This window comes from Asterias amurensis, chromosome 8, assembly GCF_032118995.1.
Source record: "Asterias amurensis chromosome 8, ASM3211899v1".
NCBI classification, from domain to species: Eukaryota; Metazoa; Echinodermata; class Asteroidea; order Forcipulatida; family Asteriidae; genus Asterias; species Asterias amurensis.
This window is the reverse complement of record NC_092655.1, coordinates 21,333,765-21,361,059: the sequence shown is the minus strand read 5'-3', so window position 1 is coordinate 21,361,059 and position 27,295 is coordinate 21,333,765. Positions and strand designations below refer to the sequence as shown.

Below are 27,295 nucleotides of genomic sequence, written 5' to 3'. Positions count from 1 at the left end.
TCACCCGCATTTAAATCACCAACAATAATATAAGGGGTCAAGTAAGGTCGCTGCTAGTAGTTACCTTTTAAAGATTATTGGAAAACGCCTGTCGAGTAAGTTGAGCAGAAAGAGCCCCCTCTGCAGGTTAAAACAATTATTTCATTTTCGATGAAGTGAGCCCTCTTTTGACAGTTTTATCACAAATCATAACAAACTTGTGAAAATGGCGAGAGACATAAATTTTGTGAAACAGGTAAGCCCAGTTTATAGCTTTTTTGTTAAAGAAAGGTGGCATAAACACAGTGCTCCCTTGATCGGTGTTTATGTCATCTTTGTTGTATTTAATAATGTAGACGATGATACAGAATAGCAATGTCTAGTCGAGTGAACCACATTAATAAGAATGGGTTGTTGATTTGTGAAATAATGATCTTCCCGAATATAATATTGTCATAATTTCATGTGAAAACAACCAAAAGTTTAAAGACACCGGACACTATTAGTAATTGTCAAAGACCAGTCTTCTCACTCGCTGTATCTCAACATATGCATAAAATAACAAACCTTTGAAAATTTGAGCTTAATGATAATCGGTCGATCAAATTCGTAGAAAATTACTTGTTTCTCGAAAACTACTCCACTTCACTGAACGGCTCCCTCTGAAGTCTTCAGAGGGAGCCGTTTCTCAATGTTTAATACTACCAACCTCTCCCCATTACTTGTTACCAAGTAAAGTTTTATGCTAATAAATATTTTGAGTAATTACCAATAGTGTCCACTGCCTTTAAAGGAAAAAAATTGACAAGTTCTGGAAAGAAAATAGACTTGGGTACTAAAGGATTTGACCTATAAATGTCACCCATACAATATTAGTAAGTAAAGTAGTGAATTAAGGTCAATTCAAATAGACAACTCAACATTTAGCTAATATTAATAAAAGGGTCTTAATTTCTTATTTTAAACGTATTCATTTTATATTTTATTTCAATATTGTGTTCTTCAAGTTTGGCCACAATGCAGGGGACTATGGGTCTGAGTTTGAAGTTGATGAGGAACAGGATGCAAAGAGAAGGTACATGTAATGATTCTATCCTTCCCTTACTTAACCCTTTAGAAGCCATTCATTTATGTACAACCACCACCATACGCGGCCAGACATTGTTTATAGTAAAATATTACTATTGTTTATTCTTTGCACAACACTGTTTTCAGGAAAAATGTCAGGAAAATGAATAAGATGTTTGTAGATTCTATCTTACATGGGAAACATTGGAAAATTTCCACTCGGTCTGACACCTTTTCCGATCTAGTTGATCATGATATGAAACAATGCCAAGAAATAACAACATTTTTCATCTAGCTAGAGCTAGGAGCAGAGAGGCAGTCCATCTGTTACCTAGACTTGATTTCAAGTCTGAGATGAGATGGCGGTTATTTAACAGCATCAGCCACACTTAACTCTCCAACAGATTAGCTATCAAACGCCCTAATCATAGGTTAATGTTTGGGGTTAATCCACTAGAGGGCGCTATTTCAGGCAATAATGTTTTGGCTAACGGGTAGACTAAAAGCCACAATCGCAGACTTGAAACCAAGTGCATTTGTCACCCTCCCTCCTACTACGCCTAACGATTACAATCTTTTTTTATCTTCAGATCAAGATATGATTTAGCCACCAAAAGTCACCATTCAAGTGCTGCTCTTCCATCTAAGAGACTCGTAAGAGAAGAGTACAGTAGGTAAGAAAGATTGTAGAACTCTGAAGTTAGTTCATCAAAAAGGTAACAAACAAAATGAAGAGAAGGCAGATCTGTGAGGTTGCTTTCATTGTGGAGAGGGCTTTTCCATCGGAAAATCTTAAAATCTGTTGAAATAGCACCAAGGCAAAGAACAGGGCCCAATTTTGTAGAGCTGCTTAAGCAAGAAATACTGCTTAGAATTTTCTGCTAAGCAAAAGTTAGCAGGATACCAGTCACATATTGTACATGTGGCATGGTATTTTGGCTGATAACCTTATTCTGCTGAGCATAATTTTGTTATGCTTAGTAACCTTTTGTGCTTTAAAAGCAGCTTTCTGACATTGGGCCCGGGTGCAGCAGAGGTCATTGACCTCCATGGCCTCTGTGTAGTTCCAGGGCCCAATTTCATGGAGCTGCTAAGCACAAAAATTTGCTAAGCATGAAATTTCTTCCCAAATAAAAACAGGATTACCAGCCAAATTTCCATTTGTTGGATAGTGCTTGTTTAGTGGTATTCAGCTTTTGTTTGCTTATACTGAAAATCACATGGAAATTTGGTTGGTAAACCTGTATTTTACCAAGGAAGAAATTGCATGCTAAGCAAATTTTTGTGCTTAGCAGCTCTATGAAAGTGGGCCCTGGTCCGATATTTGTGAATATGAACCCCCTTGTTAAGAAATCAAGTGAGCTCTTAGAAATATCTGTAAAGATTTTTAAGCAAAATATTTGTATGTGTTCTAATATATGTTAAATTTGCATCGGGATAAAGAATATTAATTTTGGTATTTACCCATACACCGATGTGTGTTAGCACTGTATACTCAGTACTTTCCCGAGTCCTGTGAAAAAATATCACAGGCATGTAACTTGGGTGGGATTCGAACCCACGACCCATGCAATTCTAGATCAGTGTCTTACCAACTAGACTACCGAGGTTGCCCGGTAGCTAGAGTGTGTGTTCTGTTTACATTCTGATCATTTTGATTCCTTTTGTAAACAGGGAAGAAAGCAAGAATCAGAGATTTCATTTCCTAGCTCTGAATGCTGTATCCTTTGAAAGCGTGATATTCCTACGAACGTACTATTCCTGTCTTTGCTTAGTCCCCTACTCCCAGCCTTCCCTCCCCTTGATAGTGTCAATGAAAAGCTGCTATATGCTGACTAGGAATGTAAGATTAACAGGGATGATTTATATCACTGAATTTAGAATAACTTACTAATTCAAATTCTCAGTGAAGCCTTGTTCATACTTAAATGCAGTGGACACTATTGGTAATCGTCAAAAACTAGCCTTCACAGTTGGTGTATCTCAACATATGCATAAAATAACAAACCTGTGAAAATTTGAGCTCAATCGGTCATCGAACTTGAGAGATAATAATGAAAGAAACAAACACCCTTGTCACACAAAGTTGTGTGCATTTAGATGGTTGATTTTGAGACCTCAAGTTCTAAATCTGAGGTCTCGAAATCAAATCCGTGGAAAATTACTTTTTCGAAAACTAAGGCACTTCAGAGGGAGCCTTTTCACACAATGTTTTTTACCATCAACCTCTCTCCATTACTCGTCACCAAGAAAGGTTTTATGCTAATAACTATTTTGAGTAATTACCAATAGTGTCCACTGCCTTTAATGCGAATGGTAAGTGACTATTAAACTTGACTCTAACAATCAGGTATGCGCTGTTTTCCTGGTGTGGGGCAAAGAAGTCACTTCGCTTTCTCAGTTCGCTCGAAACATCATTAAAAATTTAGCTCACATTACATATTTGTTGCATCAGTCAAGGTTTAACACTCCTGATTCTTTCAAATTGTAAATCAAAAACACTTTGAATGATTTCCTTGACAATGTTCCGCAGTATGGCCGCCACAAACAGCTTGTGAATAACTACATCTTGGCATATGCTGGTACCAAAGAAAACCCATTCAAGAGAAACACGTAAGTAACTATGATCAAATCCCAAATAGTGTTTTGTACAAAATCGTTCAGTACAGAACAAAAGAGCCTTTGTTTGAGGACATAAGAATTGTTTACATCTGTTGTTACATTATGTTATATAATGAAGCAAGACACTTTAGACTTAAAAAGGGAAGGTACACGTTTGGTAGTTGTCAAAGACCAGTCTTCTCACTTGGTGTATCCCAACATAAGCATAAAATAACAAGCCTGTGAAAATTTGAGCTAAGTTGGTCATCGAGGTTGCGAGAAAATGATGAGAGAAAACACACCCTTGTTGGACGAATTTGTGTGCATTCAGATAGGAATAAAAGACTTCTAGCTAGGAGTCTTTTATTATTTTAGTGAGAAATTACCTCTTTCTCAAAAACTACGCTACTTCAGAGGGAGTCGTTTCCCACAATGTTTTATATTATCAACAGCTCTCCAATGCTCGTTACCAAGTCAGTTTTAAGTAAATTTTTGTTTTGAGTAATTACCAAACGTGTACCTTCCCTTAAGGAAAAGTATACCTGTGGTTTTTAGAACTGTTCGATTGTCTGTAGATACAATAGGAAGAATACTCTATGATTGGAATTTCAAATGCGCCGTATTTTTGGTCGCGTGAGGGCGCCCTCAAGAGTATTTTGATCACTTCCGGGTGTATATGCGATTTGTCGTGCACAGTTTCAATAGGCGTTCTGTCACTTTTGTTGCACCGTAGTTTTAAGTTGCTTTCGAGGTGGGTTGTATCGGCTCCTTCAAACGTCTTATTGTCCGTGATGGATTAGATGTCTGTGTTGTTAATGTGTTCCGGTTTTTCATATCTGTTTTGGGTACGAATGAATATACCCCGGAAGTGATTGAGAGCGCCCTCACGCGGTCAAAAATATGGCCCATTTTGAGGGATAAAAACTGATATCTTTTTCCATGAACATATTTTTTTGAAGTAAAATGAATCTCAAAATACTTGTATCTATCAAAATATGCTGTACTTTAAGAGTGATTACCTTAAAAAGTATACCATCCCTGATTAAGATAGATTTGTTTCAATCTTGACATGTTCATTAATCCTAGTGCCAATGATAAGACAGACTTGGATGTGATTCGTGAGAATCATCGATTCTTATGGGAGGATGCGGATGAAGCTGAATCCTCATGGGCCAAGAAGCTCGCTAAGAAGTACTGGGATAAACTCTTCAAAGAGTATTGCATCACGGACCTCAGCAGATACAAAGAAAACAAGGTACACACCTGTATCAAATCAACCATTGTTGTTGTGTGCCATCTTCATGTGACATCATTTGTTTAAAAAAGAGGCACAGAGCCGCGGCTCAGTTTCACAGAAAACTAAGATTAAATTTAACTTTAAATCGTGTGATGTCACAAAACAAATCACTATGGTGATATTGACAACTCGTCTTAAGATGAATCTTAGTGCTTGGGGAAACTGGCCCCTGTACTCCCTGCAGGACCCTATTTGTTTTGTAGTTTGTGATCAAGATGATGCAATCATTTTACTTTTCTTTGTCTTGACTCTTACTTTGAACGTTCAAAATAAAACTGACAGAAAGCAGGATTAAATAACTTCTATATTCCTTCTTGGTTTAGATTGCACTTCGATGGAGGGTTGAGAAGGAGGTTGTAGAGGGCAAAGGCCATTTTAGCTGCGGCAACAAGCGGTGCACAGAGACGGAAGGATTACGCAGTTGGGAGATTAACTTTGCTTATGTTGAACACGAAGAGAAAAAGAATGCCCTCGTCAAACTAAGTACGTCCGTTTCTTACATCAACTATATTATTTGTTCACATGTGTAGCCTCAACTGTAAAATTTTTTATTAATATTGGGCCAATGATTTGATTATTTTCTTGTGATAAAAGTTTTCAAGTGACCAACTGGTCAGTCGGGTAGGCTCGGTGGTTTCTGTCCTTGCCTTTCACCTCTGCTGACCCCGGTTTTGAGCCTGGACTGGAGCCTTGCATGTGGATTAGGTTTGTCAGTCCCTACCTGGGCCCAATTTCATGGCTCTGCTTACCGCCAAATTCTGCGCTTACGATCACGATTCCCTGCTTACGTGCAAGCGCCGAATTTCTGCGCTAGCCTTGTAAGCGTAGAATGCCTAGTATCGCGGAGTACGCACGCGCAGAAGCCAAAATGCGCCGCTAACCTGTGAAATACGCTTGCCGTAAGCACAGAATTCCCTGCTTCCGCTTCCGCAGAGCCATGAAATTGGGCCCCGATTGTGTGGGTTTTCTCAATAGGGGTTTTTCTCCCGCATCTAAAACTCAAATTTTTTCATTGTCTTCTCTACAAAAGGTTACTGACTAGGATTCTTTGTCAACTCTATAACTCAGATTCAGATTCAGATTCAGATTCAGATAGTTGCCCATTCATTTCCCATCACACAGGACTTTGTCCAGAATGCTCATACAAACTCAACTTTCATCATAAACGACGAGACGTGACGAAGAAACCCAAGACCAAATCCACAAGTGAAACATCCTCTCCCGATCGAAAGAAATCAAAACAGAAACACAAAAAGTCTAAAGCCAAAGAGAAACATAGGCACAAGAAACGGCGTAAGCATAAGGAGAGTTCCTCGTCATCATCATCATCGGAAGAAGATGAATATGAAGAGAAGACATCTCATGGGAAAAAAGATGAAGGTAAAATAAGTTTTTTTTGTACAACTGTACTTTTGATGTTTTTAGTAAGAGTGCAGCTTCACAGTCCTTTAAAAAGCCAATTTTGTGTTGTGTCATGGCCGAGTGGTTAAGAGCACTGAACTCGAGTTCTGGTGTTTTTGATCAGCAGAGTGTTGGTTTGAGCAAGAAACTTAACCATTATTGCTGTAGTTTTCGAGAAAGAAGTAATTTTCCACAAATTTGATTTCGAGACCTCAGATTTAGAATTTGAGGTCTCAAAATTATGCATCTGCATGAAAACACACAACTTCGTGTGACAAGGGTGTTTTTTTCTTTCATTAACATCTTGCAATTTCGACGACCGATTGAGCTCAAATTTTCACAGGTGTGTTATTTAATGCATATGTTGAGAAACACCAACTGTGAAGACTAGTCTTTGACAACTACCGATATTGTCCAGTGTCTTTAAGTATGGTATAAATGTAAATTGTTATCATTATTATTAATTATCTTCCTGATTGTAAAAAAAAATCCCCGATTGCAATATGCAATACTGGCAGCTCTGGTATGATTAGTTAGAGTCCCAACCTAATGATTTATGTATTTATTTCCAATGTTTTGTTCCAGCTACTGCAGGTGGTAGCGAGGTTTCAGACAGCAAGTTTTGGAGTGGTCCTGCACCCATCGTTGAAGACAAGTCAAGGTAATTGCATAGAGGTTATATTTTAGGTGTATTGTAAAAACAAGCGTGTCATGGCCGAGGGGTTAAGAGCTTCGGATTAAAGCTCTGGTGTTTGATCAGCAGAGTGTGGGTTCCAATCTCGGTCGTGACACTTGCTACGTAAAATTGGGGAGGTAGTGCTTTCTGCTCTACCGGCCAGGCTTCGTACTGATGATACCCAAGCCTACATCCATATATGGACTGTAAAAGGGGTTGCCCTGTTTCAGCCCTAGGAGTAGGTGGCAATGGCCTCTGGAAAAAAAATAATTGTAGCCCACACCTTGAAGTGGCCTTCAGGCCTTGTGTGTCTGGCGACTTGCATAAAAAAAATTTTTAAAAGTAGCTGAGCAAGTTTGAGTGCACACATTTAGTCGACCTGTGGTTGACCACCGACTAGCAACCTACAAGTGCGATAACGAACTCACTCGAACGACTCGTTTTGAAGTCTTGTCATTCATCGGTACCACAGTATTCTACCTTCCGCCCAGGTATTAGTTAAAAAGCAAGAGTTCTTTTCAGAACTGAGAAGTATGCCGAATTCCGAAAATCTACTCAATGGTAGTAACAAATAATAGCAAGACAGTTCTCTAAAGAACAAAAATCTACTTGGCAAGTAGACACACACATGGTGTACTGCAAACCAAATATGTATTAATTGTTACTAATTGGTTAATAAGTCTGTTTATAAATAAGGGAATAAAAGGGTAGCGACGAGTTCTTCAACATACGTTTAAAGCCGGCAGGGTCGGCGGCCGTGTGTCGCACGGCAACGACCCTGCAAGGTTTTAAACGGACGTTAAAGAATGAGTCACTACTCTTTTATTCCCATTCATAAATGCCCTTATGTTAAAAAACAGAAACAAATACAGTTATAGACACTTTAACAATTGAAAATTTAAGGTTTGAAATATTTTTTTCCAAAACTTTGTGAAGAATCTGTACGAGGCGCGTGGGTTGTGTGTTTGGCGCACGCTTAGATTTTGCACTGATAGCTATGATTTGCGCATTCCGCGTGATAATCTTGGCGCCCGACACGTGGAAGCCAGCTCAGTGTGCATAGACAGAGCTCCAGTGTGCATTAACAAAAGGTTTATGCACACCTATGTGACGTGCTCTCCACCAATAGGAGTAGAGAAACTGTCTGAGGTATTTATGAATAAATGTTTATATTGCAGGGAAGAAGAATTTGAAGAATACCTTCAAGACATATTTCTCTGACGTCCCTTCTTGCTCAACCAGATGATAATATTATAACCACCAAAGATGCTGTCGGAGCCTTGACAAGAGACTAGGCGGTACTTCCTGCAATTTCTTGACTGTACCAAGCACCAGGCTGACAATGGGGGCTTTGTTTGCAAGCGGTTGAAGGTTACAGAAACATTTCCAGTTAGAGGCTTGAGAAGAGTCTAAGAAATACTTCTCTCAACACCATGTGGTTACGCGTCTGTAACTCAAGCGCTAAGATTGGATTAATTGAACATCAAAGTGGAAGGCAGCCACTTGTTCACTCGGAAATATTTCCTGATATTTCCTCTAATTTCTCCACTGTAACAAACACCAGGCTGAGATTGGATGGCTTCGATTAGATAGGATTCTTTCACTGCAGAACCTTGAGATGAGACTAGGAAATATTTCCCATTATTTCCTGCAATTTCTCGACTGTAAGAAGCACCAGGCCACGATCGAATAGCCTTGTTGACAGAGGAAGAAAGCTACTCGTTCAATACAGAACCTGGAGACGAGACTAGGAAATATTTCCTGCAATTTCTCAACTGTATGAAGCAAACACCACGCTAAAATTCGTTGGCTTTGTTCAGAGGAAGACAGCTACTCATTCCAATACAGAAATTATTTTTTTTCTTCTTCTAATAGTTAAAACATTCAACTGTTAAAAGAATCGGGCTTCAAATAGACCGATTTGACGATCTTACAGAGATATTACATCAGAAGTTACATCAGAACAACAACATAATAACTAGAAATTGAGAGTTTGTGTACAAACTCAGGGTGTTCGGGTGAATGGTCAAATGAGGTCACGTTGTGTACAACATTTGTAGAACATTACAAGAGGTTTCATGTAGTGAAAGAATCTTGTATGTAGCATTTGAGGTTCTCAAGATATGAATTTTCTAGTGTTTAACGTGTTTCTGAGCATAATGACGTCATCAATGACGTCATCAATGACGTCATCATTCCAAAAAAGTTGCGGGTTCATCTACTCATGAAGGTTCATGTTTATGATAAGTTTCAAGTTCATAGTAGTTTAACATTTTGTTCAAAATCGCACGAAGAAAGATGAGGCGAATCCCAGTGTAGTGGAATTTGAATTACGCGCGCCTTCAACGGAGTCTGCATGTGTATACACAACCCGTAATGCCCACAGCCACGCAGTGCTGTTTTGTCGTAGAGCATGGATACAATGTAGGCCTACATGAACTACACGCACACACACCCACACACCCACAATACAATAGTAGCATTCACATACATGAATGGCGATACTATCTGGTTTCTACGCGTAATGAATGGAGGTCAACACAAACGCGCGCTTTTACGACCAGAAGGCAAAATTCAACTGGCATTATGTTTGTGCAAAAGTTTGAGCAGGATAACTGATCTTCAAACTGATATTCAAATTTTGCGAATATGATATATAGTTCTTGAGATATGAACTTTTGAAATTTTGAACTTCCGGTTTCAACCGGAAGTAAAAGTCACATGAGGTCACGTTGTGCACGACTTTTGTAGCTAATTACAAGACCTTTTATATACACCAAATATCTTGTGTGTGGCATTTGTAGTTCTCAAGATATGAACTCTCCAATTTTTAGCGTTTTTTTGAATGTAATGACGTCATCAATGACGTCATCATTCCAAAAATGTTGCTGTTTCGTCTACTCATTAAGATCAATATATATGGTAAGTTTCAGGTTCATACAAGCTTTAGTTTTTGCGAAAATCGCGCGAGAACGTTCGAGGAGAAGAACACGCAGAAAAAAAACAAAAACAAAAAAAAACAGAACAATAACAATAGTTGTTCGGCTGGTGGCCGAACACCTAATAATAACAATAACAGTGGCTTCTTATATAGCACGCATATCCCTCACTTAGTGATGCTCCTGGCGCTGAAGCACAAGTATTTTCCTGCAGTATGTTTGAGTTATGAGCCCTACTCCTGTTACATAGCACCATGTAATGGTTTACAAGGTGCTGTGATCTTCTGAACTCGTACAATCCTCCTCGAAAACTCAGGTCTTATAATTCTAGCCTCCTTATTGAGCCCATTTCCAAACATTCATGGGGAGATCGATCTTTTTCACATGCTGCCCCTCGTCTATGGAACAAACTGCCTGCACTAGTAAAATCATCGTTTATTTGACTCAATTTAAAAAACAACTGAAAACACATCTCTTCAAACAGGCATTTGATTCAATGGTTTAATTATTGTTATTTTTGTTACCTTTTAGGATGTTTTTTTCTTAAATATTGCATTTGTATTATTGTATTCTATACCACATGTTCTAGATTTCTCTCAACTTAGGTTTACATTTTAAGTTATGTTGTTGTTATTGTATATTAATGCTATTGTTTGCATTTTAGCGCCATGATCACTTCTGTGGATTTGCGCGCTTTATAATATTTTCATTATTATTATTTTATTAGTATTTAATATGCAGCCAATCAAACCAGGAACATCAGGTGAAATCAGACAACTAAATAATCATTTACTTTAAACAGAGACGCATGGAATAAAGAAAGCTTATTCAGACCTTCAATATTAATCAACAGTTTATTGCAACTATGTGGCAGTAATAATATTGCAACTCGGTGAAGTTAATTAATGGATGGAATAAAAGAATTTGAGTAAATACTAGAAACAATACAATCTTTGATAGTTACTTCATGTTCCTTGTACTTTATCAGCAACTTAAAACAAAGAAAAACAATGCTTATTATTTGAATCATCAGTGCAAAGTAGTAACAAGGAGTTAGTTGGATTTCAAATTTCAAGTGTTCTTTATTCTGAAAAACAAATTAGTAATTTTTTTTTATAGCCGAGATTTTAAGTCTCTGATGTGTGCTGGCTGACTCTACAGTGTGTGTCCTAAGACTGCTACCAAGGTGCATGAACTGAATGCGATAAAAAGGGGGTGATGGTTTCGGGAGGTGATGGTTTAGGGGGCAGGCCAATGCAGAAAGGTAGGCCTTGATTTGGGGCAGGAGAGGTTGGAACTGACCGAGAATGGGAAAGGGGTCACACTCAGTAAACCATTTTCTCTTAGATACTCTAAACAGATTCATAAAAAGATTTGTTAAACACATTGGCGTCATTTATCCAAAGCATTTTTTTTTGTTTAAGGTGAAGGTCAGAGGTTAAAACTTATGACCTTTGACCCTCACCAGTTCAGACACCTGTCTATTTCAAACCTTGCAAATTTACAACTTATCATCAATCACTTAATCTCAGCTTTAAATATTTTAAATGAACACAAGTTGAATTAGCTAGGCAAAACTTACACCTGCAATTTTACAAACGATTGTTTTTTTAAAAGACAAATCCAGATTCGCTGACTTTTCATTCATTCTCTTTACAATAAGAAACACAAACACTGCCACAACCTCCTGTAATCATTCATTGAGAACTTGTGAGAACTAATCAAGAAAATTAGAGCTAACAATACTACTGAAAAGGTGAACATTGAGCCAAGGCTTCCTAAAAAATACTTTTTATTAATAAAATAGATTTTAATTTTAATGCCACAAATTGATAGATACCCTCGCAAAAAACTGAAAGAAGTCACTTTTTTTTTTAATCCAGTTGCTAAGTTTTTGAAGCTCTTTCTTGTCAACAGGGCCCACTTTTATAAAGCCTGTAAGCACAAATACTTGCTAAGCACTGAAAAGTATTGCTTAGCAGAAACACGTGTCAGCCAAAATTACATAAAGTTTGCATTGTTTAGGCTGGTCCCCCACTCAGTTTTTGCTTAGCAAAGACATTTGCCAAGCAGTATTTTTTTTGCCAAACAGCTTTATGAAATTGGGTCTAGAGCTTATTTCATGCTACACTGTACTCGGCCATTGGAATTTGGTCTCGAGACAAAAACTTAATTTCTGTTTGCATCTGAGCATGAGAATCCAGTTTGGACCCCATTTTTGTCCCCTCTACATTTCACCCTTATGTCTTGTGAAGCCTCTGGAACTAATTTGCTTGAACAGGGCAGTAGGATAACTCAACAAATAATTAACAATAGTAAACATAAACAACAACAACTTTCCTCTCATTCAAACGGTGCCAGCTGCTAATAATACAATTGTCTAAACGTACAATACTGGAAAATAAAACAGCACACATGAAGAATAATACTGACCAGTCCCTTGTGATTAATTTGGCAAGTGACTGTCTGGAAAATATCACAAGTTTTGTGTCAACAACTCTAAATTGTTTATGTTCTTCTGCTTATTTTCTGTGACAAAAATAGGATGAATAACCACACAGGGTTCTCGTGAGAGTCTGAATTGTTAAGCTAACAATTATCAACGGGTTTCAGCCAAACTATCCCGATTTAGGTATAATTGTACCCTGATTCAGGTATAATTCTACCCTGTTTCAAACCATTATCTCCCAAATCAGATATAATTGTGTATCCTTTTGAGGACAATAGGCTACCTTTAACATTTGTATACATGTAGCTCACTGGATCAGAGTTGAACTATCACAAATTTGGATATACTTCTACCCCGATTGGAACTATCTTCCCAAATTAACAATATCAAACTCCCCCACACGGTGAGTTAAAGTACTTTCATGAGAAAACATAAAAGTAAAAACCAAATAAATAAATTGTATCTTGAAGACAGTACCTTACGGCCAAAAGAACCAGTATTGAAATGAGAACATACTGAAAACAAGTTCTTATGTTAGTCCTGTTCGTTATTACCCAAAAAGAAGAACAAATGTTTTTTTTTTGTTCTTCTAACTCAAGTACTTTTGTGCTAAAATGGTCGTTTCTATTACACTTGAATACCATTTTGTTTATGTGTTTTTACATCAAGTACTTAATTTGAAAGAAATTTTGCCTGGGTGGTATTGGTTTACATTGAATCAGTAGCTTAGCAAAATGAGAAATAAATTTGCCTTTTCTACTGAAATATGAAAGCAATACTCACTGAGCCAATTTTGATATATAAACTATTTTCTGTCGGACCCAAGTAACAAAACTTGCATAAGATATTAACACATCAACATTAAATTTACCTGTTTTTTAAATATTGTCTTCCGGCTTTGCCTACCTATACATGTGCTTTGGAAGATACCACTGCTCATATAAGGGGTGTGCATTCTCTATACATTATACATACACTCTCTTAGCTAGCATTGCCGGTTAATTTTTTTTTTGTGCACATCAAATCTGGTGAAATATTGAAATAATTTCTATTTAATGCATAAATCACTTGGTAGTTAAACTCTCTTTTTAAAATTTCAATATATATTTAAAGCGTTTACTCACTAAACTCTGAAAAGCTGCTAGTACAAAATTTAAAATTGAAAGTACTATAATATAATGTTGACACTTCTTAACACGGTCTTTGTTAAACAAAGCTAAATACTTTAAATTGATTTATAATTAAAAGTGCTTCAAAAACACCCTGAGCTGCAATCTTTCAGTCAGAAGTGGGTTTAGAACTGTGTACTATATAGGCAGCCAAAACACCAGTCTAGTACCTCATCTCATACTGATTCCGTCTTAAGAGTCACCAAACCAGAACCAGTCTATCAGTTTCCTTTTGGTAAACCCTGTTTTTCATTTTTTGTATTTTCTGTGGAATCTCAAAGACAATAGTTTTTGTTCTCCAACCCAACACTATCTTGAAAGACTAAACTCGTCAAATAAAATTCATAAAAACTCCAACATTTTTTTATAATATCTCTGAAACGGAACACAAAATCCAACTAGTTTACATATGCTGAAATATCTCTATTTTGTATATAACACTATTTACATTGAGTTTAAACACTGAACCCTGAGAAAGTCTTGAACGCAACACAGGGAAGCAAGCCAAAGCACATGGCTAAATTAATTCAACCATCCAGCTCTCGGCTTCTAACTCTGAAGGGTTTTTCCCGCTCCCTCAATTCCCCCGCCCTCCCCTCCAACCTTATGGCCTAAGTTAGTTAGACCTTCATTTATGTACATGCCCCGGGCAGAGAAATAGTCTTTTGGGGTAGAATTTTATTTAAGTACAATTGCAAGATAATATTAAGATTCAACTGTCCATGACCTTCTTGTAGTTGAAACAGACTTATTTAAACTCAATGCCAAAATTATTGCAATTAAAAAAGACGGTAATGTAACCTCATTCTCACAGACCCGTCATTTTTAATTTTTAAAATTTATGGCAAGCAGAAGATTTTTGGCACAAATTAAAATATTGTAAAAATCAATCAAATCTACATCGTGGGTAAATGTCCAATAAATTAATAAAACATTAACATAACATGCTATTAACACAACTCAGAAAATAACACAATTCTTTAATTTTTAGTGTACAGGTCTTGAATATGCTTTAATAATGTACAATATTTTGCATAAAAAGAAACTTAAAAACACCTTATTGTTTATTTTTAATGCCCCCTGATGACATTGTGTTTATTGCACACACAACGAGTATGTTGTGTTCACTGTTAAAAATATACAAGGTTTCCCTAACTAGTACAATCCAACGAGAGAAAGTTTGGGAAGTTATTGATAGAAGATGCAAGAATCACGATGGAAATAGCAATGTGAATGATTAAAAAGGGGGCATTATCTAATTAAATATAGATCTCGTTTGAGAAGACTATTGTTTAACAGGCAACGGTTACAAGTCATCAAAAACAAGTGCTGATCCTCTGAAAGAGCTTAATCTGATAATATTACAGATTAATCAATAAGATAAGTGAAACTTCTATTTCCAATGCTGATTAAGAGATTAAGAGAAGAAATAATTTAAAATAATCCCTGTCCAAAAACTTTGAATACTGTGCTTGAATACTATACCAGAACTTGAAGTTGTCCCCACCCCCCAAAACAAAAACACAACATCAATGTTTCCTGCAGTTTTTCTCCCTTAAGTAGCACATTTTAACACATACTATTTTAATCTGTAACTCCCTAGTGTCTTTGGCTAGTGATTCCTAACAATCCTCAAATATCCTCCACTATATGGCCACTCAACAACCAAATATCTGGACTAGATAAAGTTGGTATGCCCTGCAGCTGATTTCACAAAACACTAGGATTAATCCTAACTCGAGTTAGGACGAGTAACCCGTCCTAACTTAGGATGGGTTCCTCAATGCTTCCTTTGTCTTTGGATATGAAACTTTACTCGCCCTAAGATTAATCCTAAGTTAGGAAGAGTTCGGTGAAATCAACGGCTGGAGCTTAAGACAGTTTCTTGAGTAGGATTTTAGAATTGGAAGGCCCCAAGGGCTGTCGCACCGTATCTTAAACAAGTTAGACGATTTCTTAAGCAGGATTTTGAAGCATTCGGGACCGTTAGAAAAAAATCAAACCTTGCAAAACATCTTTTTGGCAGTCCCCAAATATTTGGACTAGATAAGGTTGGTATGCCCTGGACTGCAATACCATATTTTACAAAAGTCAGACGATTTCTTGAGTAGGATTTTGGAGGATTCGAGACCGTTAGGAAAAATCAACCATCTACGTGGCAGTTCCTAGAATGTGTTTCTAGGGGGCGCTTTGAAAACAATACTGTGCCAATTATTAAGACAAAATATTAACTCACAGATTTCTCAAAGGGTTTGTACCTCCAACCGTATAATAGATGTATGACCTCACAACAGTGGGACTATTATAAGAAGGCCGGCCACACAGACAGTGACATTATCTTAAGGAGTTCAAGACTAAACCAGAACACAGAAGCTACTTTTATTCTTGTTGGGGGCCAGGGCGTCCTTGCATTGGCTGCTGACGACGTTGCTCATGCGGCCGTGCTCTCCTGCTCCGCTGGTGTTACTCCCGATGGAGTTCTTCTGGTTCTTAGTGTTGTCCCTGGAGGAAGAAGGCTTGTTCGCCTCGGCTTTCTCCTGCGCCTCCTTGGCTAGGTAGACTTTCTCATCTGAAATTAAGACAAGTGGCACGATAGACAAGAGTCAGTGAGGTATACAATGTGAGGGAAATTTCTTTCAAATGGCTGACAGATTTATGATACAATTCTCAGAGAGCGCTTTTTTTCTTTAGGAGCACAAACTTTTGAGTGAACAATTTCTTTCTACAACAAATTTATTTTATTCCCCAAAACCAAACAGATCTTGACAATTTCCTTTAAAGCAACTGCTGTTCTTCCGATACAAAATTGTATTGAGGTTCATAACCTCATTGGTAGATTGCTTTATTATTGCTAAATTGATTATTAGTAAATTGATCTATTATTGGTAGATTGATCTATAATCGGTAGATTGATCTTAATTAGTATATTGATCCATTATTGGTAGATTGTTCCATAATTGGTAGGTTGATCAATAATTGGTAGATTTATCTATAGTTGGTAGATTGATCACAAAATGGTAGATTGATCTAAAAAATTTGTAGATTGTTCTATAATTGATTGATCAATAATTGGTAAATTGAATAATTATTAGGAAAAGTATACATCATGACTTCAGTCAGACTTACCAGAGAGCAGCATATCAACTTGATAATTCCAATTCAAACTAGTCAATATATCATTGTATTTTATTTTTCATAATTTTCTAAAGTTTTTCTCAGCAATTGAGTGAAACAATATCTACCATACACTCGAAACTTGTAGGTTTCCATTTTTTGTGAATATTCTCTTTTTTACGCAAGAATTTGTCAAATACTTCAAAAAGGTGCCTTCCCATTTAAATCATTTGAATTGTTACCTTCCAGACACGGAAGTAGATTGATTTAGATAAGATTAACCAAAACATTTTCTTCAACTCAAATAAAACAGTTGGCAATTGGTAAAATGATCAAGTGAAAATCCTTAATCAGCAATGTAAAAAATATACATCCAAGCAAGCTGTGATTAATTTTCAATACTTTTGTTGCTGCATGATGGCCGATTACAGAACATACAAGTGTTTCAAACAAATGCAAGCAATTGGCAACGACAGTCAGACAAGCAGGATTTTTCTACCACTCTGATCTTCATCAAATATTTGCCCAAATTTATATTCCTGCAACATCTCGGATTATCTACAAGCAAACTTGAATCCTTGATTTCTGATTGGTCGATCCATAGCAACAGTAGTGTGTTATCAACCATTATTGCTTGGCCCATATCGCCTTGTTCTAAGCTGTGTTCGAACTCTGCACATTGCGCTATTTTAAGCTGAGCGCCAAGTTTGCTAAAAGATAAACTGGTTACCGCACATGCACTCTTGGAATATGGGAAGAAATATCACTTTTGCGGGACGCAAAAGCACCATATTTTCCCATTATTTCACTTGGGCTTGTGTGATAACTATATACATTTCTCATGCCATCCAACAATGCATGCTTTGTAGTGCCTTTTGAATAATTTGGGCAAAGATTTGTGAGCCTTCCATCAGACAATAAGAAAACCCTCTCCTCTGTGAGCAAATGTTGTAGCAAGATGCATGAATTCTGATCAAAAGTGAACTGTACAACCACAGGTTGCAGTTACGGCCATTTACTCTTTATTTCATCACATATTTGTGCAAGGTTTTTGAATGGAACTAAAGAACTTGTTAGCCCTCCTAGGCCCGTATTTATGGCACTGCTTAACGCAGAATTCTGCGCTGGCGACCCATTGAATCATATGCATAACAGGGCGCAGCAAGCGCAGATTCTAGGATAAGTGTTCCATACCATCTACTTTGGTTTTAATGTTGGCCTGAAATATGGTGTAGTTTGTTGAATGCATTAACACAGTTAGTTCTGTGCGCAGCTGTGCCACCCTACAAAACCCATGCGATTGAATGGTTTTGAAGGGTTGGTCAACTCTCTGGAAAATGATGCCATTAATTTAATCAATCTCCTGAGTCCAATTCCATGGCTCTGCTTACCGCCGAATTCTGCGCTTACACCATTCTCTGCTTACGTGCAAGCGTAATTTCTGTGCTAGCTGTGTAAGCTGAGAATGCCTAGTAATAAGGAGTACGCAAGCATACCAGCAAAAATTCCACACTAACCAATGAAATACGCTTGACGTAAGCACAGTATTCCCTGCTTCCACAAGTGACGATTCTTTGCTTACGGTAAGCAGAGCCATGAAATTGGGCCAGTACATCTGCAATGACTTGGCTGTAACCAGTTCATCGTTTGGCCAAGAATCCAATGACACTTTTGACTTTGCGAAGCGAAGCATTTGACAGCACTTGCAACATTGATTTAAAAATAAAACTACAAGCAAAGGAGGACCGTACCCAGATGAACCGGAGTATCGTAGGGTGGCATGACAGTGGATTAAGATGCATGCAAAGAACAAGACAAGAAACATGCGCAGGCAGAAATTTTGCAGTGGGTAGTAAAAAAAACTTGAGTTGTTATGATGAGAAAAGTTATTAATCAAAGTGTTGGGTTATTTTAAGCACTGGAAGAAAAATGAATTTTCAAAGAGAGATTTCTTTTCCCACAAAAAGCGATTAAGATGGAAAGTATGTTAATTTAAATAAAAATAGACTCTCCCAAAAATTTACTCAAATGAATTTAAACATTTATAAAAAGCTGAACTTACTCGTCAAATGAAGATAATTTCACGAGTTAGAAAATTCCTTAAATTAAAATCACAATTACCAGAATGTGTTCGAAAGCTTCCTAAACCATAGAACCTTCACATTTAAATGTTTTGAGAGTAAAACCTGACTTTTTGAGGAAATTAAGATGGTCATAATGATAAGACTAAAAAGGGGCTAATATTAAATCATGCTTTCAACCCAAAAGGGTCTGGAAATGCCTTGTCTTAATCAGGGAGCTCAGAAGGATAAGGTTGCTTATAGGACTTGCAAACAACATTTAGGTTTTCAACTTAATTTAATAATGAAGACATTAATATCAGGGATTTTCACTGCTAGACAATGCTGAAAGTGAAAGCACAAACAAAAACAAAAATGGACAACATGAAATGTGTTAGTGACATTATCTCTTTTGAAAGGACCTCACCACCCTCAGAACCAGCCCCCCCCCTCCCCCCCCCCAAAAAAAAAAGTTACATTTCTCAATTTGATATCATTTCAAAAAAAAGTTGTTTAAAAAGTGGATAAAAATGAACCAATCTTCTGAATAACTTATTTTGAAAAGTTCTTTTGAACTGAAATTTGTAAATAACTTATGACTTCAAGGAACATGTAGTGGAAAAATAAGATGAAGGAGAGCTAGCAAAGTCCCACAAAACAGCTGGTTTTTTTTTTTTTTTTTTTTTTTTTTTTTTGAGACATTATTTGGTCAAGATTCTGCTTAAATATTGATTAATCCAAAGATGACACAATCTGGGATTAAAAAAAGCCTGTTCTAACTCTGGGGCAAATGCTAGGAATAAAGTAAACATTTGAAGCTTAATGGTGTAATTTGCGCCTTGGAACATCCTCGGATTGAGATGACGCAAAAGAAATATAATAAATTATTATTATTATTTATATTAAATTTAATACCACCTTAAGAGGCCTCACAAGACCGTTTTTTTTAACTTGGTATATTGTTTGGGTGACGGCAGTTGCTATAAAAGTTTAGTGGGTGCCCAAGTAGCACAGACAGGCAATGATATGATGTGTGTGTGTCATGAAAAAAAACACTGAATGAAAACATAGAAATGAAATATGGCAGAATGAATGAATGACAGGCAGGTATTATTATATATATATAAATATATAATAGGTAGAGGGTACAGCATGGTTACCACGGTAACCAAGTGACCCCTAAAAATGAATACAGATAGGGAAGAGAAGAAAAAAAATTCAAAATAAAGCACTGCAAGATTCTACCTCACACCGTTGCTGGAGAGAAAAAGTTCCCAAATTGATTAAAACACTTACGGGGTTCTGTTGGTTAGTGTCGGCACGCACTGGCCGTGGTTCGCTTTCTAAACTGAAGATCCACAAGGTGTGAAAAATGACAACAAAAAAAGGGGATAATCGGGAGTCAACATAAAAAGTGGTGGAAAATGTATAGACTTAATTTTACCCTAATCCCCTTGCCGAAACATCAAACAAAACCCCTCTACCACGTTGAATGACTTGTTCTTTATAAATGTTTAAACTGCAGACTTTGAAAGCACCCATACAAATAAAACATTCACCATTTTGAAGTTAAATCAACATCATTATCGTGACATACAAGCATTCAAAGTGACCCAGTTATGATCCTCTAGCACTTGTTCCACATGGTCAGTTTCTTACTCTCTTGTCAAAGGAAGGATACTTTCCCTGATGTAAGATTACTACGGAAACCCTAAATGTTACAAACACTTTATGTTTCCATTCTTGTGTTTCTAGTAATATGTAATATTTGTCATTTCTGATTGCAATCATTATTGTTTCCATGGCTTTGGATTATAAACATTTGGTTCCGATTGAAAAATGTAAGATTGAAATAGATGAAAATGGCCAGTCTAATACAATAAAAGTTGATGAGTTTTTCTCTAGTTATTGACAGGGAAGCAGTTCTTGCAGAACTGAAAAATATTCATGAAAACTATAAAATAATTATATAGAAATAGTTTTCAATTGTATAAACTAAGTACTCAAATTTGTCCACCTCAATCTAACTCCGTCTGATTTCAAAAGAATTTCTGGTTTTGTTTTCACCCGCTTTGAACAAAACAATCTTTACCGACACTTTATCTTATCATCATAAACAAGAAACTGACAAGGCTGAAGTAAAAAACAGAAATGCGTCAGAGGTTGCCATGTGATCGTGAAGTTTGTTAAAGTGACATGCTAAGAGAGAGAGTGTGAGAGAAAAATATAGAGAGTGAATGAAATCATGCTCTGTTTGGCTGATTTTCATTTCATGCATAGACCTCAGGATGACCTCGTGATGACCCCTGACCTACATGGTATATTCCTTGCGTTTCTTTCTCTCAGCCAGATTACTGGGTACGAATGAAGTTGAGATGGGCCAGCAAGCTCGTTCATTGATGTGCCATAAAAGGAATACTGATTGGGATTTGGGTTTATTTTCTAGCATTTTATAAAAGAAGAGACAAGACAAGAAGTGGAAGAGTTTGAAACTGTGAATAAAGAGTAGAGTTGGTTTGAAATCAAGGAGAAATTTACGGACGATTTAGACAAACAAACAAGTTTTAACGGCAGGAAAAGAGACATACAGTGTGTAGACAAAATAAACAAATACAATTGTCTTACTGAATAAATAATTGATCAAAGTATTCAAAAGAAGTTTTGCACATAAACAATTATTTAGTAAATGAGACTTTTAAAAAAGTGACAAAGTAATCACATGTTTTAAATATTGTCAATAATTTGATATTTGGAACCTTTTTTTCCTACATATAAAAGTGTGTTTGAAGTAGAAAAAAAATAGAACAAATATAAATCTATTCTGACAAATTTCTACGAAGATGATGATGTACAAATGATGTACAGAATGATGGTGTAAGAGAACAAATTTTTCAAAAGTTATTTTGTCATATACTGGTGCAAAAATCTATACAAAAAATCATTTCAAATATGGATCTATTCACAATAAGACATTTTGTTAATGATAATAGTCCAATTAATAAGATACAAAATCAGAAGTAAGAAAGACGACATTCCAGTTCAACACTGTAAAAAAACAAAAGACGTTAGCGGCCAGCCCTTCATGCAGCCAGCTGCTATAAGAAAGTGCAGAAAAGTAGAAAGACACATCATGCATGCAATCAACCATTGCATACTGGTAGTGCGTAGGTTGGTTACCAATTCATTCATATATAACTTATGTGAATGTGAGTGCGGCAAGGCAACCAAGATGGCGGAGAATCATTATTTGCATTCCAGTCTGATGATGAGATGATGAGAGAAAGATTCAACGACAACAACGCATGCCTGGAATGGTTGGTGGTGATGGTAGTGGTGACCAGTGAGAAACGGGGGACCGTCGTATTCGATCTCCAAACGTAACCATGCCATGTGCAGCGGCAGCAGCAGCAGCAAGATAGATGAGTGATGATGAATGATGGTAGTGAAGGTGTCGACTTGATGCATGGATGTGACACAGAGACACACACACAGGAGGAGACATGACGGAGGTCCATCCGAGCTCCCCCCTGAGCTTTTTCTACTTTGTTTCTATTTCATTCTATCTCACCCTTACGCTCTTTCCCCTTGTTGCTTTCATTAATCTGCATTTTTTTCTCCTGGATCTCTTTTTCCTCTCGGGCAATTCGCTCGGCCTCCCCTTCAGCCAGGGTCTGCCAGTGGCTGCGGTTGTTTTGTACCCCTTGGAACAGCGGTGCCAATTGTGGCATCAAATCGGCTAGATTCTAAGGCAACGAAAAGAACAAGATGACCGATAGGTATAAACATGATCAATGGCTTTTCCCCCGGGTTTGGATTTCTCAGGGCAAGCCCACAGAGAAATCCTGAAGATCCTGAATGATGGTGTTAGAGCTTTAGTAGATGAAAGAAGCCAGCTCTGGTAGTTCAAACATTAACAGCGTATGTCAGCTTCAGCTCTCCACAACAAACTCCTGCAAAAGGTTAAAACATTGCCAAAACAACAAAAAAAGGCATGTTGAGAGAAAAACAAAACAATGGTTAGTCTGAATCAATGTGGAACTGTGTTAATACGCAAAATGAAAAATGGATTGAGAGAAAATTGCCTAACCCTCGGGAATTCTGCCCTCGGACATAGCCAGCCAGTTGTCACGGTTACGTTTAACACCATCATACAGCGGCAGTAGTCCTGGCCAGTTTTCCGAAAAGATCTGGTGTGTAGGAAAGATGGAGACATAGAAACCAAATGCCAAATGCAAAAAGAAAACTTCAAATGGTAAAGTGCGGCAGGCATAATAGATGTGCAAACAGTGTCTCACATTGCCCAGAAATACCCACAGTAAAATGCCAAATCAAGATAACAAAAGATTTGATTTTTCTTTTAGTGCAGGTACATCTTTTTGAAATTCAACATTTAAAAGCTTTCTTTAAAGGGGATGTTTGGTTATGGTCAAAGCAGGCCTGTCGATGTACATTGAATTGTGAACTCTCACCCAGTTACTGCACACGCACGCCCTCCTTCCCATATATGGAGACCATGCGTAAGTGCAGTTTTAACTGGGCGAGAGTTCCTCATTCTATGTGCAGCCAGATGCCCACTTTGATCTTGACGACATTGCCCCTTTAACCCTTTTATGCGCCATTTATTTAAAGAAAATAATAAAAAAAATAATAAAATGAAAAAATAAAGGCGCAATGACAACCTCACAAGTCCTCTTTCCCATTCTGAAACTGTATGGTCATGCAATCTTTATTTTTTGTATTACACTCATTTTTTCGAAGGGATTTTAACCATTCACTAGCGACCAGTCAGTACATGAAAGAGTTCACAAGGTCTCTGTCTAAATGGATGATTTACCCAACTGGGGGCTTTGCCCAACTGCATTATATTTATGTTCACTGGTTGATGAATTGGAAGGCTGTGTCCGAAACGGCGACTCCAGCTACAGCTACGGCTAGATCAGCACATCTGCCTGTGCTGAACACTACGCAGACGGGCGTGATTTAGTCGTAGCTGTAGCCGCAGTCGCCCTTTCGGACACGACCTTAGTGTGTGGTCTGTGAATGGAAGACGTCATAAGTGGACTAGGTGGGGGTGAATGAAAAAGGTGAAATGTGCAGGAATATGAGCACAATAGGACGGGGTATAAGACTTGATGGATCTGTGCTTACGCCAGAAAATGTTGAGCTAGTTTTTAAAGCTTGGCCCTATCGTCTGTGTCTACACCTATTTTACAAATCATAATATTCCCTTTGAGTTCCTTTAATACAGGCAACAAAGGTGATTGCCTCCACGCCCCCTGGTTTTTGCCTTGGTGCCTTTAAAATGCTATGTAGAAATTTACATTTCACAAATGGGGTGTCCTTTTACCAAAGAGAAAAATGTCTTGGTGCCCTTGCCTTTTCAAAAACTAAGGGTACGGGCCCGTTAATAATTGTCAAGAAAGTGTAAGTTATTTGGGGGGTTTTTCTTCTGTAAGTTTGATTGAAATGGCACAAATATTTATCTGGATAAACAACAAACTCCGCTTTGTTTTCCACGTTGGTTTTGGTCAGGTTTAAGGGATCAAAAAGTCCATGCCTCTATTTCTGTTCATGCACAAAAAGAAGTAATATTGTAGGAAAAGGGCGAGAGTCCAGAAAACATTCAACATAGTGCGGCTGTGGCCAATTACACAAAGAGCTAAGGTTGGGTGCAAGAGCCGATTGATCTTAATTGTTTAGCAAAGTAGAAATCTCTATGATGATACTGACGAAAGGGCCAAATTTCATGGTTGTGGTAACCCCCCAATTATGCGCTTATGATCACCATTCTCCCCTTAAAGGAACACGTTGCCTTGGATCGGACGAGTTGGTCTATAAAAAGCGTTTGTAACCCTTTTTTATAAAATGCATATGGTTGGAAAGATGTTTTAAAAGTAGAATACAATGATCCACACAAGTTTGCCTCGAAATTGCGTGGTTTTCCTTTTACTGTGCGAACTAACACGGTCGGCCATTTATGGGAGTCAAAGATTTGACTCCCATAAATGGCCGACCGTGTTAGTCGACGAGGCATGTTTGTGTGGATCATTGTATTCTACTTTTACAACATCTTTCTACCCATATGCATTTTATAAAAAACGGTTACAAACGCTTTTCAAAGACCAACTCGACCGATCCAAGGCAACGTGTTCCTTTAATACTGCAAGTGCCGATTTTCTACGCTAGCTGTGTAAGCGTAGAACGCCTAGTAACGTGAAGTCATACGCGCACAAGCCAAAATTCCTCGCTAACCTGTGAAGTGCACTAGGTGTATTAAGCACAAAATGCCCTGCTACTGCAAATGGCAGTTGCTTGCTTACGGTAAGCAGAGCCTTGACATTGGGCCAAAACTTTGAGATGAATCTTAGTGCTTTGTGGAATCGAGCCCTGGCCTTTGGGGATGATTTATCAGGGCGCAGGAGTAGAAGGGGGGGGGGTTGAAATGGGATAATTTTTAATCTGGTTATGACTAATAATGAGTAGTGTTTCTATAGAAGAAAACGTGTTGCATCATGACAGAGAGACGATAACCTGCAGGTAAAAGTACATTTTTAATAATTTGAAATGTTATATCAGATCAAAAGTCACTGTGAAAAAAAGGCAGAAGCACAGATGTACATGTAGTAGGGCTGACTCACATACAGTCATATGGCATTAAATAATTATACATTGTAATGGGACTCAATGCAGTTTTCATCATGGGCAATTCAAATGAGAATTCTCGAGTCGAAATGAAAATTCTCAAGTCAAAATCAAGTCAAATGAAACTTACAAGTCACAACAAATTAACATTGAGTGACTTTCCCAAATACTTTGTCACAAGCTAATGTCATAATATGCTTCATACAAAACCCAATGCTGATGCATCTCACCCATACTATCATACCTTTTATTTCTGAGCGGAGATTTGTTTCAAAGGGAAAAAAAACATCACAAACTTTTCAGCACTATTTTTTTTTTTAAGTATTTAAACCTCAAATAATCAGTTTTGATTCTTGGTAGAATCCAATAAAACGATTCATTTGGGTCAACAAACCCAAGCAAATTTTGAAGGAAAAGGAAAATCTCCACTAAAGCAGGAATAAATGGTGCACTTTTTCGAAGGTTTTGTCTTTTTGTCGTATATAGGATTTGAGGCATTGTATGGTGAGGTATCAATGTATATTTGGTTTGCGGTAACACCATGTGCGTATCTTCTTGCCAGGTAGAGTTTGTTCTTAGAGAACTGTCTTGCTTTATTCTACTACCGCGGAGTAGATGTTCAGGGGTTCGGAAGACTTCTCAGTTCTGAAAAGAACTGTCCTGCTTTTTAAAAACTATTACCCGGGCGGATGGTATAGAAAATTGGCTGGGACTACTACTTTAGCTTATAGGATCATGATTAACTGCACTACCGCAGAGTCAGTTCTTAATTTGGTCTCAAAGTTTCGACTAGCTTGCTCTAGCCATCGTCATGTATTTATTGTCATACTTCTATCAGGGCTCAAATTTGGGAGAAAATCCACATGACTACAGGGACTTGTCGCTCAAAATGTTTACTGGACCAGAGATGTTTGTACAAGATCAGAATCAGGAATCAATTATGGAAAACAAATTTCAAAGGAAAACGATAAATTAAAAAAAAACATTAAAAAGTTTCGAAAGGTAATACTGTGGTTAAATTTGTCAGGATACAGATGTGACGTGGTTAAATTTAAAAGAATAAGCTCACAGTTCAAAGTAAAGTATGAAGAGAAATAAAACCTAGCGTTTACCTTATAGACCGGCATGCATATTGCATCGATGAATCCAACTTGCATCTTGGGAAGTTCACTCTTTTTCCTCCTGTCCATCATTGCCTTGGGGAAAAAAGAAGAGAAATTTCTCAATATTAAATATGAAAAAGTTGTATCTCCCTGAAGGAGAGATCCCTTGGCTGCTGCTTTCAAGGTTGTATCCACAACTTGAAAGACAAAAAGGTTCTTATAATAAGGACTGGGGTTTGATGTTGTCTTGTAAGACAATTTAAGTAGCGCTCACCATAATTTGCAAAAACGGACGCAAGCCACGGAACACAGTGCCAGGCACTTCTGAAGATTTATTTGTTTTATTTACCTTTGCTGTCTTTCCTTTGTCAGCTCAGGACTTCATTGGGCAATGATGTTTCCAAAGGAAAAAAAATTACTCAAGATGCTCCCAAAAATTACACCGTGTCTGGGCACAGAATTTTTTTCTCAGAATACTGACCTAAAGTGGTTGAAAGGTTTTGATGTCTTTTATAGATCAAGTTTTTGGCCATGACATGAATCCCTACTCACTGTGAATAAAGTGGACATAATATAATTTACTTGTAGAAGTTTCAGCTTCATTAGTCGTCAAGTTTTTTAGAAGAAAAAATACCCGAAAATGACAGAGGGATTTTTCAGGAGAGTCGCGTATATACCACTACTGGTAAATACATTGGACATGCTAAAGTAATGTTTGTCTCCTGAAACAAAAATTTTATTCTACTCTTTTCTCAAAAACTCTTTTCTCAAAAACTACAACACCTCAGCAAGTACTA

At 37.4% G+C, this 27,295-nt stretch overlaps 2 protein-coding genes across 6 annotated transcripts in view; one reads left to right on the top strand and one right to left on the bottom strand.

Moving 5' to 3' along the window:
- The first annotated feature begins 191 nt into the window (after nucleotides 1-191).
- LOC139941151 (protein FRA10AC1-like) lies at nucleotides 192-8,338 on the top strand. Its single transcript, XM_071937606.1, has 10 exons — nucleotides 192-235; nucleotides 987-1,054; nucleotides 1,638-1,721; nucleotides 2,722-2,767; nucleotides 3,581-3,660; nucleotides 4,735-4,903; nucleotides 5,269-5,428; nucleotides 6,068-6,325; nucleotides 6,932-7,007; nucleotides 8,201-8,338. The coding sequence occupies exons 1-10, from the start codon at nucleotides 206-208 to the stop codon at nucleotides 8,241-8,243; spliced, it is 1,014 nt and encodes a 337-aa protein (XP_071793707.1). The 5' UTR covers nucleotides 192-205; the 3' UTR covers nucleotides 8,244-8,338.
- Nucleotides 8,339-10,103: 1,765 nt separating this feature from the next.
- The window catches only part of LOC139941150 (cGMP-specific 3',5'-cyclic phosphodiesterase-like), a 147,107-nt gene continuing 129,915 nt past the window's right edge, over nucleotides 10,104-27,295 (bottom strand). For 2 of the 5 annotated variants that reach the window (XM_071937603.1, XM_071937600.1), the window contains 3 exons: nucleotides 26,508-26,591; nucleotides 22,322-22,496; nucleotides 15,925-16,148 (listed from right to left, as the gene is read on the bottom strand). In XM_071937603.1, the coding sequence (XP_071793704.1) occupies nucleotides 15,934-16,148; nucleotides 22,322-22,496; nucleotides 26,508-26,591 (474 nt within the window). In that variant the 3' untranslated portion in view covers nucleotides 15,925-15,933. Of the gene's footprint in view, nucleotides 16,149-20,049; nucleotides 20,102-22,321; nucleotides 22,497-22,840; nucleotides 22,941-26,507; nucleotides 26,592-27,295 lie in introns of all 5 variants that reach the window. The other 3 variants (XM_071937604.1, XM_071937605.1, XM_071937602.1) reach the window with 3 other exon arrangements.

Bases quoted from the DNA above. Each gene is read 5' to 3' on its own strand.
- LOC139941151 (XM_071937606.1), top strand. From the start codon at position 206: ATGGCGAGAGACATAAATTTTGTGAAACAG. The intron at 1,055-1,637 runs GTACATGTAATG...TTTTATCTTCAG, and splicing joins GAACAGGATGCAAAGAGAAG to ATCAAGATATGATTTAGCCA. The intron at 3,661-4,734 runs GTAAGTAACTAT...CATTAATCCTAG, and splicing joins AACCCATTCAAGAGAAACAC to TGCCAATGATAAGACAGACT.